At 37.3% G+C, this 15445-nt stretch overlaps 1 protein-coding gene across 1 annotated transcript; it reads right to left on the bottom strand.

Moving 5' to 3' along the window:
- Positions 1-6206: 6206 nt before the first annotated feature.
- LOC137735236 (cucumisin-like) lies at positions 6207-10063 on the bottom strand. Its single transcript, XM_068474645.2, has 10 exons — positions 9887-10063; positions 9688-9788; positions 9396-9493; positions 9065-9308; positions 8336-8852; positions 8054-8157; positions 7677-7892; positions 7436-7547; positions 7110-7323; positions 6207-6908 (listed from the first exon to the last, which is right to left on the bottom strand). The coding sequence occupies exons 1-10, from the start codon at positions 9980-9982 to the stop codon at positions 6382-6384; spliced, it is 2229 nt and encodes a 742-aa protein (XP_068330746.1). The 5' UTR covers positions 9983-10063; the 3' UTR covers positions 6207-6381.
- Positions 10064-15445: the final 5382 nt, after the last annotated feature.

Raw genomic sequence — 15445 nt, forward strand, 5'->3', positions numbered from 1 at the left:
ACTTTTGGGCTCATTTTCTGTTTCTGTTGTTTTTATTTTCAGTTTAGGCCATTTTTGGTTGTTTATAAGTATTGTTGGGTCTTTGTCTGATTGTAAGTTTGTATTTTGGTTGGAATAAAATCTTCTCCTTGACCAAAAAAAAAAAAAAAAAAAGAAAAAAGTGGAGTCTGCTTGCTTAAAGATTATCTCTACAAGAAAAAAAAATAACTAAATCCGAAATCATTTAGTCACTCAATAAATAGATAGAATATCATTTTTCATTCAAACATTGAAATTATGACATTATTAATCAATAGTTTAATTAACGATTTTTGGTTTGATTGATTTATTGCTAAGTTGATCGTTAAGAAATGGTCTAGAAACTAGAATCATTGAGCAACGTTGCAAGATTGCAACGAAAACGAGAAGTTAAAAAGAAAATGACTCGTTCAATGAGTTGGATGGGACTGAGCCTTAGAGATATTGATTGGCAGGGATTGGTTTGACCTCAAATCTCAGTCTATTGTTTGGTGAAACAATAAGCTGGATGAGACTGAATTGGACTTAAATGTAATACCAGTCCATTTATCTCTTCATCAACCATCACGACCCACTAAGAAAGCAATCAACTCACGACTCCGACATCGCCCACAACAACCCACGACGCAACGTGCCCTCAAACCTGCAAATTAGATTCGACGACGACCCATCCACCTAGAAATCGTCAACCTGCGACATTGCTCACGACCCGCAAAATCGCTTATGACTCACACCGCTCGTGACCCATGACCCACCCACGATCTTCTGAAATTTTCTCCCGATCTTCAAAAGTTGACCATGGGAAATTGCAGTTGGCGAAGGCACGATGGACTCACAACCCATGTCAACGGAGAGGTTATGAATCCAGTGGTATATCGGACATGGATCCAAAATAGGAACCTGTCCGTGATCCTCGTTAAGCATATCAAACATCGGCTTGAATTTAAGTCCATTTTAAATGGCCACAATCTTTCCTAACCGCCCACCAAATGGACCTAAAAGTCCAACTCATAAGATTGCTAATGTCCGTTGTATTATAAAACACATGTCATAGCACGTGGAATTGAAGAGCTGATTTAGGATTGCGGTGCTTTTAAAAAATAACAAAAAAAAGGCTTATTAAAAAATTTGGAACATTCAATGTATTTGGTAAAACAAAATAAAATACTTTAAAAAAAAATTGTTGTCAACGACAATAGAAAAAACATAAAAAAGCAGACGCAGTGTTTTTTTTTCTCTCTTAAAGCATGGTAATTAGTGTCAATTTAATGAAATTTCAAATGGCAAATAGACCCTCACATATTTTACAGAATTAAAATTTTTGCCCCCATATTATTGTTGTTGACAATTATTATTTCACATTAAATACTATATATTTTTTAGTCATTTAACATATTCACATCAATTTATATAAAAGTTTACCAAATACTTAGGCATTTTTTAAAATCACTTTTACAAAAAAAAAAAAAAAAAAAAAAAACAATAAAAAGAAAAAGTTAACTTTAAAAAAAAATTGTTTACCAAACACCCAACAACTTTATTTTACAACTTTTTATTCTCACAACACAGTAAAAATTTTTTTTTTTTTAAATCAAAACAATACCAAACTAGCCTTGAGTATTTATGGAAAACTCATCCCCCTTTTCAATTGTAACTGCTAGCTAGCTATTTTCCACAAACACAAATGTGTCCTAGGACTTGTCCTTTTCTGCTATTTTCAACGAACACTAGTGCGTCCCAGGACATGTCCTTTTCATTTAGGAATAGGAATGTTTGAAAATCTTTACAACACTTAAATATTTTTTTCTCGGAAAATTCTAAAGAAACTCATCTCCAGCCATAGAGAAGCTTTATATCCAAGTGAATCTATAGATTCTTATATTCCACCTTAGAAAATTGAAAATTGTACCCGACGATCTTTGTTCTTATTTTTTTAATCAATCAATATTAAGATAAATAGGAGGTTAAAAGTAAAGAGATTTTGTAAAATCTTAGATTTTCTTTTGACAAATGATAGGACATTACAAAAATACTTTACACTAGGCTGTTTTAACTCTCACAAGTCACAATAAAATATAATAGAACGAAACTTAATATCAAGGTCGTTATCACCAACCATGTGAAGACAGTGTGCAGCTTGAACAGCCGGTTGTGTGCTCCAGAAGCCTAAATTGGTTTAGGTCAACTCAAATATTGCGGTCAAATTTTACTATTATAATAAATTATGCTCATTTGAAAGTATTTTTGAAATGTTTAAAAACACTTTTGATTAAAGTGTTTTGAGTTTTAAAAGCATTTGAAGTGCTTTCTATAAGAAACATCAATTATGTGTTTTTTGTAAGAAGCAATTTATGTGCATTTTCGGGATTCATTACATTTTCATTAATCATTGATTTCAAAAACACTCTTATAAAGAGCTATTTCAATCATTTAAAAAAACTCTATCAAACGAGCCCATTGATTAGCTCCAAGTCTTTAAAGCTTTTGTTTGAGTCGCATATATTCAAAGTGGGTCAAAAGCAGATCGTGAAAGAACCAAAAAATGCTTGGCATCTGCGATTGGAGTCCTCAACAAGATACTCTGCTGTCGACTCTAATGCTTTATCGTTAAATTAACTGCTCCACTAATTAGATAAATTCAGTACTATGATATTATCTACCTTTATTTACTCAAATTATGCCTTTTCAACGTTAGATTACACTTTCTAACTTATTCAATCAAGAGAAAACCTCAGCCTATCTTTGGTTGTGTGAAATATGCCTTGGAATCCCATGAAAAAGCTTTTTATTTTTAAGGGTAAATTACACAAAATTACTTTAATTATAGGTCGAACAACACTATCATACCTCATCTTTTAAAAATAATAATGTCATACCTCATCTTACGAATTTGTGTCAATGTCAAACTTCTGTCAGTTTTTCTGTTAATTTCTCTATTAAGTGTTGACGTGGCTAGAGACAGTGTCTACTCATTAATCCAACTAGATTTAAAAATAATTAAATATATTTTTAATAATCCCTTCCCTTCAAGTTACGTACTGAATAATCCCTTCCCTTCAGCTCTGCCGACCAGATACTTTTTTTTTTTTTTTTTGTTAAAACTGCCGACCAGATACTTTAATTGGATGATTATAATTAACCAATGAAGGGCTTAAAAGTATGATGTTTAGGACGTGTAAGTAATGTTGGGATACAATATTTGAATCACATTATCTTGAACACACGGTGGTTGGAGAGAGAGAGAGAGAGAGAGAGAGAGAGAGAGAGAGAGAGAGAGAGAGAGAGAGAGAGAGAGAGAGAGAGAGAGCAATCGTCCCTAAATTTTGGTCCAATTGGAATTTTGGTCGGAACTAAAAATTCATGAGTATTGATCCATCCATGAAGTTATTATAATGTGGAGCAATTGTCCTTTTTGGCTAACTTCATTAAGATTTTCATCCATTTTTTGTCCTTTTAAACTCTTTATTTTGGTTAAAAGTTCTAACGGAGTTAGGCAAAAAAGGATATTGTTCCATCTTATAACAAGTTATGGGACTAGTACTCACGGATTTTTAGTTCAAGAACCAAAACTCCAATTGAGCTAATATTCATAAGCCATTGCCCCAATTACCCCTTAAAAGGAGTTTCAATCTTTGAAGTTTGATATCATCATGCCTTTAGGTTCCTTTTGGATAGCTTAGGATAAGCACTACATCTTCCGTTACATGCATTAGTATTCTTCCCTGGAAAAGTTGATCAGATGTTTCTAAATACAGAGAAAAGTATTTCCATATCCTGCCATATCTATGCACTGCATCCTTTTTCCTTCATTTTCTAGGGAAAGTTGATCTGAAGAAGAAAATACAGATTTTCCCTGTCCTAGGTGATCCTTTGCACAGTTGGCACATTGCTAATTTATAACATGTCGGGAGTAGTGGTTTGTCAATTGGACGGATCGTAGTTTTGATCTAGTGGGTTTTGCTTGGACTTGTGAAGTTCCAATCCAACCCAATCATTTAATTAGAAAGGTTGGCTTGGGCCAGAATTGATGTCCAACCAATATTTTCAAGGACAAAGAATAATGAGTTTCTCTTTTGAGGTCAATGTATTGTTTAACTTAGAGTTGCATCAGGTCACCTAGTATTACGGTCTAGTAGTATTGTTTTTCACTTGTAAGTGAGAGATTTTAGTTTAATTCTCGCCAAAGACAAATTTGAACCACATTATTGCTAGCCCATTGTGAGGCTAAGCACAACCCTTACATCTTTAGTGTAGATAATATTGTTTGTTAAAAATAAAATAAAATAAAACTTAAGAGTTCAATCAGTTGGCATTTTGTGCGTTTGGCGTTGCAAAATGGTTTAAGGTGAGTTTGTTCTTATAACATTATAACATTGTATTTATAGTGGTATGATGAGTTTAATAGTTGTGAGTCACTATTTTATAGTAATCAGTTCAAAAGATGTCAACAATTCAACTTATTATAGCTGACTCAGCCCACTGTAAAATTCGTATAAATAGCTGAATGGATGTTAGAATTGTCGATGCCTTATAATTAGTGCTTGGTTAGATGACAAATTGGGTATAATTAGTAAGAGCTTGTACCTCAATTGGCTAAGAGCATTCACCATTTTTGTAGTTGAGGTCATGAGTTCGATTCTCCCTCACTTAATATCGCTTGTATAAGAAAAAAAAAAACTCGAATAAAATATCCACCATAGACCTAGGTTTAAAATTTTTTTGATACAAGTGTCTACACTAATTGTACTAAACTGCAGGAAGGGGGAATTCAACTCGATTGCAAATTGGTGAGCACACTGCATGAGTGAATCACCTTATTCACACACTTGCATTAAGGTATTTTATTGTACAAATTTCATAATTGAAACCCTTTATGTTTTTAATCATCATTTGATGTTATCTCTGCTAAAAAAATAAATAATCAACTTAAAAATTGTTTAGTCATCCATATATATATCAAATTGATAATTTGGACAACAACTAATATCCTCATAACAAACTTTCCATTCAGATATGATACATATAGATGCACTGAATGATCTCCAAGTGCATTGATCTCGCACATATAATCTTAAGGTATGATTAAAAAATAAGTGGTTCTAGTTATAAAATTTGTACTCTAAGGCAGCTGGTAGCTCTACAAGCCAATAACCGCTTGTAACCTTTTCTTAATGCATAACATGTGCAATAGCCTTCATCGATGTTAATCCCGGCCCGATGGTTATCGTCCGAAATCATATCTGCTCAAAGAAGAAAATGATCCGACCCAGCTTACGTACTTCGACCATAATGACAATTGAAAAACTAGAGAGCCAGTAGCCAGTTGAAATGTTGCGAAATAAGGTAATTTTTACTTCATGCAACTTTTGGTTGTGGGGAATGACGGTACAAAAGCATATTAATTGTGGTATCAATTCCATGTCTAAATTTTCCAAGAGATATTGCTTTTAAAAAGAAGAAAAACCTCATGACCTACGAGAGATTTTCAGTGTGATCGGAACACGGAATGATACACCATTTGTCACGCTATAATTGGAACTTAAAAAATAAAATTTATACCACTTATTTAAAAACACGTGGTGTATCACTAAAGTTCCTGTCAAAATGAAAAAAATTTCTTGATCTACATCACATGCCATGCATCCATATTGACCTTTGGATATATCCACAAGTCAACAAACAAGCATATTTAGTCGGTGTGCTCAAACAAGTGAGAGTGGGAAGTGAGAAAATGCAGCTTGCTAATATTCCTAGCCCTCCCACCACTGGTCACTCATCGATTGTTGCTCTTGGCATAATTTGCATGGTAGGGCATGCATTGTCCATACGTATATCGATCGATGCATGATCATGTGCCAACATCTAGAACAAGTGGGGGCGTAAAGATTTTTATGCCACCGATACATGATGCTATTCTGATATCTTTCATGTGTATCCGTAGTTGTTTGCAAATGTCCCCACTGAAGTTTTTCGGTCTTTTGTTTTTAATCAGGAAGTTTCCGACTAAAGTCTCGTTGATAACTTGATCTAGTGATAGCTACAACCTGTAGGAACGGGCAACGAGGGATGGGGCCTTCAATCAAGTAATCAACATAGAAGAAAATCCAGAGAACAATCAAATATACAATTAGATTGCACAGAGAAAATCCATATTTCCCATGCAGACCAAAAATGAACAATCAAATGAGTACGTTTCAAATTTCGATGTACTGCATCATATTAAATGTTCATAAATATATAATAATTTAATTTTCATTTAAAATACATCATCGTGATCAGTTGCACTTTTGTTTCATTGGAGCCCTATCTAGCTTCATGCAATTGCTTATTCAAACATCATACATTATTACACATACCTTCTTGTCAAAACACAAAATACACAACTATGGGGCTCCTCACTTGGAAATTACCATCATCCCACACCAGAGAACCTGAGACTATGGTTTTTTCAATCAACCCTTTCACCGTGACTTGAAACGATAGCTTCTGCCCGAGAGATGTGAACTTTAGAACGCTTGGATTAACTTTGATTTCAAGTCCTGGTGGTGCACTCACTTTAGCTTTATATGTGGACTTTGGTGATCCAACATTTGTGACGGTCCTATTGAAAATGCCATTGACGGATTTAGGGTTCGAGGTGGAAAGTGCAACAGAAGGATAGTTTAGATGATCACTGAGTGTTCCATGACTAGATTGTGATGATGAGCAGCTATCCCCGGTAAGAGCCTTCAATAATCTGGTACTATAGCCATGTGCACACAAAAAATTTACGTAATCGATTTCACCAGCATCGTATACCAAACCAGGATACGGAGCCCTACTAGGATTTATTAGGCCAGCACCGTATGCGAATTCGGCTTCAGGGTTAAGATTTTCACTCATAGATTTAGCTGCAAAATCGTTACAAATTAATCAAACATATAAATCTTAGGTAATACAATGTACATCATGGACAAAGTCTAATTATATGTAGGGTCTCTCTCACAAGACTTGGTCACATGATCTCTGACAATAATTGGTCACACGACTCATCAAATATGTGAGAGAATGGTTGTATTGTAATGGGTACATATATGAAAATGCATCTATACCAGTAGTCGTAAGAGCTGACAGGATAGCAGCAGGTGACCAATTGGGGTGAAATGATTTGACATATGCAGCCACGCCCGCAGCATGTGGGCATGCCATTGATGTCCCCGAGATTATATTGTATGAAGCTACTCTGTCATCACCTTCAACACCTGAAACTGGGGCAATTGGAGGCCATGCTGCTAGAATGGAAACTCCAGGAGAAGCGATATCTGGCTGCAACATATAGGAGAAAACAAGGAGGAAAAGTAAGACCCCTCAATATTCATGATTCGGTTTGTTCATTTTTTAAGTCGGCATTCACACACCTACGGGGCCTTGAAGTTACCTTCAGAATGTTAGGAGTATTTGGATTTGGACCCCTTGATGAGAATGAAGGTATATATGGGGCCAGTGCATCCCTACCCTCAGTACTTTTCCAAATTGTTGCTGTTGGGCTCCTACAAATCATTACTGGGATTCAGGATTTATTAGCAATAACATAATAAGGGGTCTTTTGATTTATGTTAGTTTCGCACATTAACAATATTTTAAATCAATCACACACAGTCATTCTCAAATATTGATACCTGGTTGAGTTTATGTAATGGGTAATTTCGTTACCAACATGGAACCAAACGGAAGCTGCTGGTACTGAAACAGGATCGATTACATCTGCTGCAATTCGGCTTGTCAAAACGTAACCAAATGCGCCTGCATATATAGCCCCATCCCCAGTAGTCCCATCGCAAAGAACAATTTTACCCTCCACCAATTTTTTGTCTAACGTGCCTATATGGCATAACCTGTTCCATATATAACATACATATATATATATATATATATACACACACACACATATATATATATATATATATCCATGTTATTAGCACCTGGTTAGACTTATGCTAGACTACCGTGGTTCTTCAATATAAAAGGTATATACTCTCAAAATGCGTACACATACTTGGAAGTTTCCCCATCGTAACCTGCTGCCCGATCTGGAACGTCTGCAGCATATACTATGGGGTAGAATTTACCCTTTAGTTCAAATGTGTTTGTTACTATTCCCTACCAAGGAAGCAAAAACAAATCATAATCAACTCTCATGTTAATCACTTCTCTAGTATTTTGGTGCATCTTCAGCATATATATATTGTTGATTCTCCAAAAGTGTATATATTGCCCAACCAGAATCACTACCAAACAAAGCCCTCAATGAGCAAAGGTTAGATTCTGTATCAATTACCTCATAAATTTTGTGGTTTCCCAATTGAACCTTGGTGTCAAAGTGGCGATCTATGGTGCTAGCAGCTACAGCAAGAGACCATGGTGCAAAGTTTGTAATAGTTTTCAGGTTTGGACCTTCATTACCAGCAGCCGCGGAAGTGAATATTCCTTTTCTTAAAGCGTGAAAAGCTCCAATGTCAATGGAATTTCTGAAATAATCTAACGGTTTAAGCCCCCCAAGGGAGACAGAGAGTATATCAACACCGTCAGCTATGGCATCATCGAATGCCGCTAGAATATCAGCATCCGGGCACCCGTCTGACCAACAAACTTTGTACACCGCAATGCGTGCTGATGGCACCCCTCCTCTTGCTGTCCCCAACCCTAAACCATACAGACTTGCCTTGCTAACTAAGTTCCCTGCTGCTGTTGATGCACAGTGGGTTCCATGGCCTTCCGTGTCTCTCGGGGACAGGAAATCACTGCTATTTTTGGGGTAGGGTAGACTGCGGTAATACCGTGCTCCGATAATTTTACTGTCCAAGTGTAACAAATATGTCATTATTTTAGTCAGAGTCACAATTTGACAACATATCATATAAATTATAATCAAGTTCGCACTTTTTTTTTCCTGTCCAATTGTAATTAACAACAACACGTGATTTTCCTTCTTTTCTTCTTTTCTTTTTTTTTTTTTTTTTTTTTTGAAATGTACAGTGGATGGTTGAAATAAACTGGTTTGCTTTACTTGTTGCAAGTAAAATTGCCTTCGCCCTTGCATGCGCCCTTCCACCTTTTGGGGGGTGGGCCAAACCCGGCGTCACTGAAGCTGGCAGATTCAGGCCAAATTCCAGAGTCGATCACCCCGACAATGATATCAGTTTCAATGGCGCTTCTCTTCACCATTTCAGGAAACCCAATGAAGTCCCATGACCTTGTTGTTTGGGGCTTCTTAGTTTCACTAGGGAAAACAGACACCACACCATCCATTCCTGCATATATTTTTCTCGTCATACAATGGTCACTATTAATGTTTATGCAACTTGAAAAATAATTTGAAGTTGGGTTCATATGACAACCAGCCAACTTCTGTGCTTCTTCCTCTGTTAGCCTGGCAGCAAAGCCATTGAAGCTTCTCTTGTAGCTGTGCAGAAGCAGAGATTCGTGCCCAATATTGCTGGATAAATAAACGTCAAAAATCAAAATCGTCAAAGATTTGACACTTTCAAACTCTGCCATAATTAAGGTCGAAAAACAACGAGAAGATGCGTATGTACGAGAGATGACTAAATTAAATGGTACCCTTGTCACGGATAATGTTAATCAGTATATATAATTAAGCTCACTATCATATGTGATAATTAATTAAACCTGTCGACGACGACGTTTTGTAGCATGTTTACATGAAGAGCTGATGTGGTAGTGGTGGAAAGCTCCGGCTTTGGCTTGTCACCCATATACACAATATAATCCTGCAGTTAATATATCCAGGATCAGAAGATTAAATTAATTAATGAACATATTTTGAGCAGACAAACGGAATTGTTCAAAATGCATATTTTATGAATGCCTTCCGGTTATCCTGGTGAGCAGCAGATAGAGTGACATCAACTAGCAGAATAGATATGAGGCTGATGAGAAGGAGAAACCATGGAGTCAAAGCCATTGTGGCGAAGTTCTAGAAAGCATGTAAAAGATAGACAATCTCATCCAAGAACACCATCATGTATTTATACTAAAAATGAAAAGCCAGGTATTTCACGTGTTGCAATTTCTCTTTATTCTTAAGGGTATGGTTTGTGTTCCCATGATTATTTTACATAGTTTAGGGGCGTTTTGAGATAAACGCCTCATTTTTCAATTTCGTTGATTAAACATCTATTCCTTTTAAGAATTTGATTAAACATTTTTCCTACAGTTTTGGTGATTAATTTCATTTTATTAAAAGTTCAATTTTAGACGTTCCTCTGTTTTTTTTACCTTTTTTTTTTTTTTTTATGAAATTGTTTGCTAGCCACCCTAAAAAAATTTCACATTGCATCTTTACTTTCGTTTTCCTTTTTTCCCTATCAGTCCTTAAATTTGTTATAGTTATATGCATCTCTTATTCTGGAGATTTTAAAATTTTTATTGTTTATTATAATAATTAGTTTAGTGAATTCAAAACTCATTATCACATACATAATCATAGTAAAGGTACGTTTGATTGTATGATCGTTTGATTGTATTGGTACATTTGATTACCTATAATATGGGTAATTTTAGTTTTATGGTATTTGTTTATTAGTTCATTTAAAATCTAAACGTACCAAAAGTCGATACGTTTATTTTCAAAATTTTCAAATGTACCATAAGTTTTAAATACATTTATATAACTATGTGTAAAATTTTACCAAATTAATGAAGCTTTCTTATGAAAGTATTAATTGTTGTAGGCCTATTTGATTGAATGATCTAGGGTTTAGAGAGAGAGAGAGGGGTTCGGCAATATTGAGAGAGAAGAGAGATTGATTTAATTGTGAAGTGTGTTTGATTCACCCTATTGTGCTTTTATTTATAGTAGTAGAAAGGGTAAAACATTTCCCTTTAGGATTACAATATTTAATAGGTAATCTAATCCTAATAGGAATATATAATACTTTCCCAGATTCCCTAGGATTTACACAATCACATTCCTATTCTAAATATGACTGCAACACTCCCCCTTGAGTGTGTAAATACTCAACAAACCATCGCATCAGATCTTCAGCATATAAGGTAGAATAGTTGATGAAGTCATCGGCACAACGGGTGATCGCGAGTCTCAAATTTACTTTGAAGTATGCATTTGTAAAAACTCACAAAAACCTTGCTATGGTAAAACCCAAGGAATGGGGAAAACCCATAGACTAAGGAGAAAAGTAAGAAAATATGAATAATGTCTAAAACACTCATCAAACTGGACGAAGGTAGTGAACTCAATGGAGTATGATCATCCCGGGATGGGTGCCTCATTAAAACCTAGTTAGGTAGCAAAACCTAGTGGGAAAAATGCTCCTAATCGTAGGGAAAAAGAGTACCTTAAGATCATGTAAGTATGCTTCAAGATACTCCCCCTGAGTTAGACATAACTTCTAAATAAGAGAACTACAAGCGATTCAAGTCAGATAATTTACGCATACCGTTTCCTTGGACGAGCTTCTGAAATGTAGACTTGGGCAATGACTTGGTAAAGAGATCAGCCAAGTTGTCTTGGGAACGGATTTGCTTGACTTCAATGTTCTGATGCTGCTGCTGCTGGTGTGAGTAAAAGAACTTTGGCGCTATATGCTTGGTGTTGTCTCCCTTGATGTATCCCTTCTTCAGCTGCTCGATACATACTGCATTGTCTTCAAAGATTGTCGTAGAAAGGTCAACGGCTGATGTAAGACCACTAGTGCTTTGAATATGTCCCATAACTTCTCTCAGCCAAAAACACTCACGCGATGCTTCATGCAGGGCAAGAATTTCAGCATGGTTAGACGAAGTCACAACTAGCGTTTGCTTGGTAAACCTCCAAGATATAGCGATGTCTCCAACGGTAAAGACATAACCCGTTTGAGAACATGCTTTATGTGGGTCAGATAGATATCCAGCCTCTACGTAACCAACAAGGCAAGAATCAATCTAAGAGCTATAGCGGATGGCAACACTCGAAGATTCATAAGTATAAAACAATCCCAAATCCGTAGTACCTTTGAGGTAGCAGAAAATGTCTTTAACACCATTCCAGTGTCTACGTGTGGGTGCATTGCTGTATCTAGCCAATAGATTCACAACGAATGAGATGTTGGGTCTAGTGCACTGAGCCAAGTACAATAAAGCCCCAATTGCACTTAGGTAAGGAACTTCGGGTTCCAAAATCTCTTCCTCATCCTTCTTTGGACGAAAGGGATCTCGTTTAGCATTTAGAGTCCGAACGACCATAGGTGTATTCGAAGGCTTCGCTTTATCCTCATTAAAATGATGCAACACCTTTTAGGTGTAGTTCGATTGATGTACTAGGACTATATCCGAACAATGCTCGATCTCTTGGCCGAGACAGTATTGAGTTTTCCCAAGATCTTTCATCTCAAATTCCGATTTCAGGTGTGCAGCAATTTCCTCAAGCTCTGCGGGAGTCCCAATGAGGTTCATGCCATCGACATAAACTGCAACAATTGAAAATCCGGAATATGACTTTTTTTATGAACACGCATGGGCATAGTTCATTGTTCACGTAACCCTGACTTGTCAAATTTCACTCAGACGATTATACCACATCCACCCGGATTGTTTTAATCCGTAGAGTGACCTCCTCAACCTAATTGAGAGAGTGGTATGTGGTCTAGAACTATTTGAACCAGTCAATGGAAGTTCTTCTGGAACTTCCATAAGTTGCATTTTCAGTTTTTCGGAAACTACCAAACTGATTAGGTAATGGAACATTATAACGTCCATTACGGAGGAATATGTCTCCTCATAATCAATCCCAGGGTGCTGAGAGAAGCCTTGCACTACGAGGCGTGCTTTGTATCACACTATTTCATTTTTTTCATTACGATTCCTCACGAAAACCCACTTGTAACCAACTGGCTTTACACGTGGTGGTGTAGGAACGATAGGTCCAAACACTTTACGTTTCGCGAAAGAATTGAGTTCAACCTAGATTGCTTGTTTCCAATTTGACCAATCGGTTCTACGTCAGCATTCATCGATGGAACGTGGTTCAATGTCATCACTAAGCATGATGTCAGTAGCTACTGAGTACGTGAATGCATCGCCGACGATCATCTCATTCCTATTCCAAACCTTATTCAATACTGTGTAGTGGATCGAAATCTCGCGATTCTCGGAAGGCCGGCATGTTTCGTTTGAAGCATCACCGTAATCTAGAACAATTTCATGCGTTGGAACGGATGAGTGAGCGATGGTCGAATTCAAACTAGGGTCACTAGTTGGTGCCATTTTCCTTTTCCGGGGTTGTGAATCCTTTGAACCAGGGGGTCTGCCACGCTTCAGGGTCGGAGCAAATGATTGGCTAGCTGCCAATGTACCTTGCTGTGTAGAGGGTGCAGCCTCCCCATCTTCGGGGACAGTTCGGCCTTCCCTGACGGGCAGTTGACGTACGCGGGGTATATCTATCCTTGCAGGTGTGTTTACAGCGAGCAGTGCGAGGATCTAAATGAGACATAGTGGGAGTATACCATGACAATTCACGACATTCTACGGGAACGTTAGCATGCTTATCTCCCCCTAACGATGGGAAGACTGTCTCATCAAAGTGACAATCCACAAAGCGTGTGGTAAAAAGATCTCCTATCAAGGGTTCTAAGTATCGAACAATTGATGGCGAATCATAACCGACATAGATTCCTATTTTTCTATGAGGACCCATTTTGGTACGTAGTGGCGGCATTATTAACACATAAATGGCGCACCCAAACACCCGTAAATGCGAGACGTCAGGCTCATATCCAATGACCAACTGTAACGGTAAATGTGGTTGGGTAACAGCGGGCCTCAGGCAGACCAACATAGCTGCTTGCAATATTGCATAGCCTCGGGCAGATACCAGCAGTTTGGTTCGCATAACCAAAGTCGAAGCTATCAATTGAAGGCACTTTATGAAAGCTTCTGCTAGGCCGTTTTGGATGTGAACATGGGGCACATGATGTTCCACATCAATCCCTACTAACATGCAATAATCGTCAAAAGTTTGTGAAGTAAACTCTCCAGCGTTATCCACTCGAATCGACTTAATCAGATAATCAGGGTGGTAAGCCTTTAGCTTAATGATTTGAGCTAGGAGTTTAGCAAATGCGGCGTTTCGTTTGGATAACAAGCAAACATGTGACCATCTTGTCAATGCATCAACCAATACCATAAAATATTTAAATGGTCCTCAGGTTGATTGGATAGGTCCACAAATGTCCCTTTGAATTCTCTAAAGAAATTTAGAAGGATCATGAATAATATTTGTATGGGAGTGTTGAATATTCAACTTACCTAAAGAACACACTTTGCATAATGGAAATGCAACATAGGGATGTAACTTATGCCCGTGAGAAGATTTGAGGATACGGCGCATCATGTCACGTCCAGGATGTCCAAAACGATCATGCCAAAGCAACAAAGTGTCCTGGAACTCAGGCATAGGGCCAGCTACATTGTGGGCTTCTATACTGCGAATGGTTGTGATGTACAACCCATTTGGTAGACGTTCCAACTTCTCGTGAATATGCTTCTGGCCATATTCGTATGAAGTGATACAAAGAAATTCAGAACCATGATCTTCAGTGGTTTCAAGATGATATTTATTATCTCGAATATCTCTAAAACTCAGTAACGTTCTGCCGGAACGTGGAGAATAGATTGCCTCTTTAATGGTTGAGATTGTACCATTAGACAACATGATACGTGCCTTTCTGTATCCTTCAATCAGGCTGGATAGGCCTGAGAGAGTTGTCAAAAGAGCTTTCTTGGGTATTAAGTTAGTAAAATAATGTCGTTCACACAAGATGGTGTGTGTGGTTGCACTATCTGCCAGACAACTAACTTCCCCACTAGACATACCTAGAAATAAATTGATTGAATTGGTCACATGCAAAAATATAAGTTCATTCATTCAAGAGAATAATATCCAATCAAATAACAATCTATAATTCAAAACAAACCAAAACTAAACAAATTATTCCAAATACATAGAAAAGTTGTTCAAAATTAAACCATAAACCTAACAAAAGAGGGGGGGTAGGGCCGGCCACTCCTAGTGGGTTCGGCCACTAGGGGTAAAACACCCTAAAAACATGTCTAATTTATTCATCCATAGGCGCTGATGCCTCCTGAAAGTCCAATATCTTCATGGATGTAGTTGCATCTTCCAAATGATCCACATGTGCAAAGTTAGACTCATGACGGAAATGATACTTGGCAATGGCCTCAGGGGAAGCTCGACATACGCGTGACCAATGATCATTGGATCCACAACGGTAGCACATGTCCAATTCAGTAGAAGTAGCCTGAACGGGAGCTTTGCCCTTGTTCTTAAAGTTTGGGGCCTTAGGGGCGAGTGGTGGACGCTGTTGGTCACATTTTTTCCCTTAGGTGCAGCACTCTGTTGACCTTCAGC

The sequence above is a fragment of the Pyrus communis genome, chromosome 7 (assembly GCF_041283825.1).
Source record: "Pyrus communis isolate YQ-2024b chromosome 7, ASM4128382v1, whole genome shotgun sequence".
Classification (NCBI taxonomy): domain Eukaryota; kingdom Viridiplantae; phylum Streptophyta; class Magnoliopsida; order Rosales; family Rosaceae; genus Pyrus; species Pyrus communis.

What these genes read in the sequence shown, in the direction of transcription:
- LOC137735236 (XM_068474645.2), bottom strand. Translation starts at nt 9,982, where the DNA reads ATGGCTTTGACTCCATGGTTTCTCCTTCTCATCAGCCTCATATCTATT. An exon ending in AGAAGCACAGAAGTTGGCTG is followed by an intron (nt 9,309 to 9,395) that starts GTTGTCATATGA and finishes AAATATATGCAG; the next exon opens with GAATGGATGGTGTGGTGTCT. An exon ending in TACGATGGGGAAACTTCCAA is followed by an intron (nt 7,893 to 8,053) that starts GTATGTGTACGC and finishes TATATGGAACAG; the next exon opens with GTTATGCCATATAGGCACGT.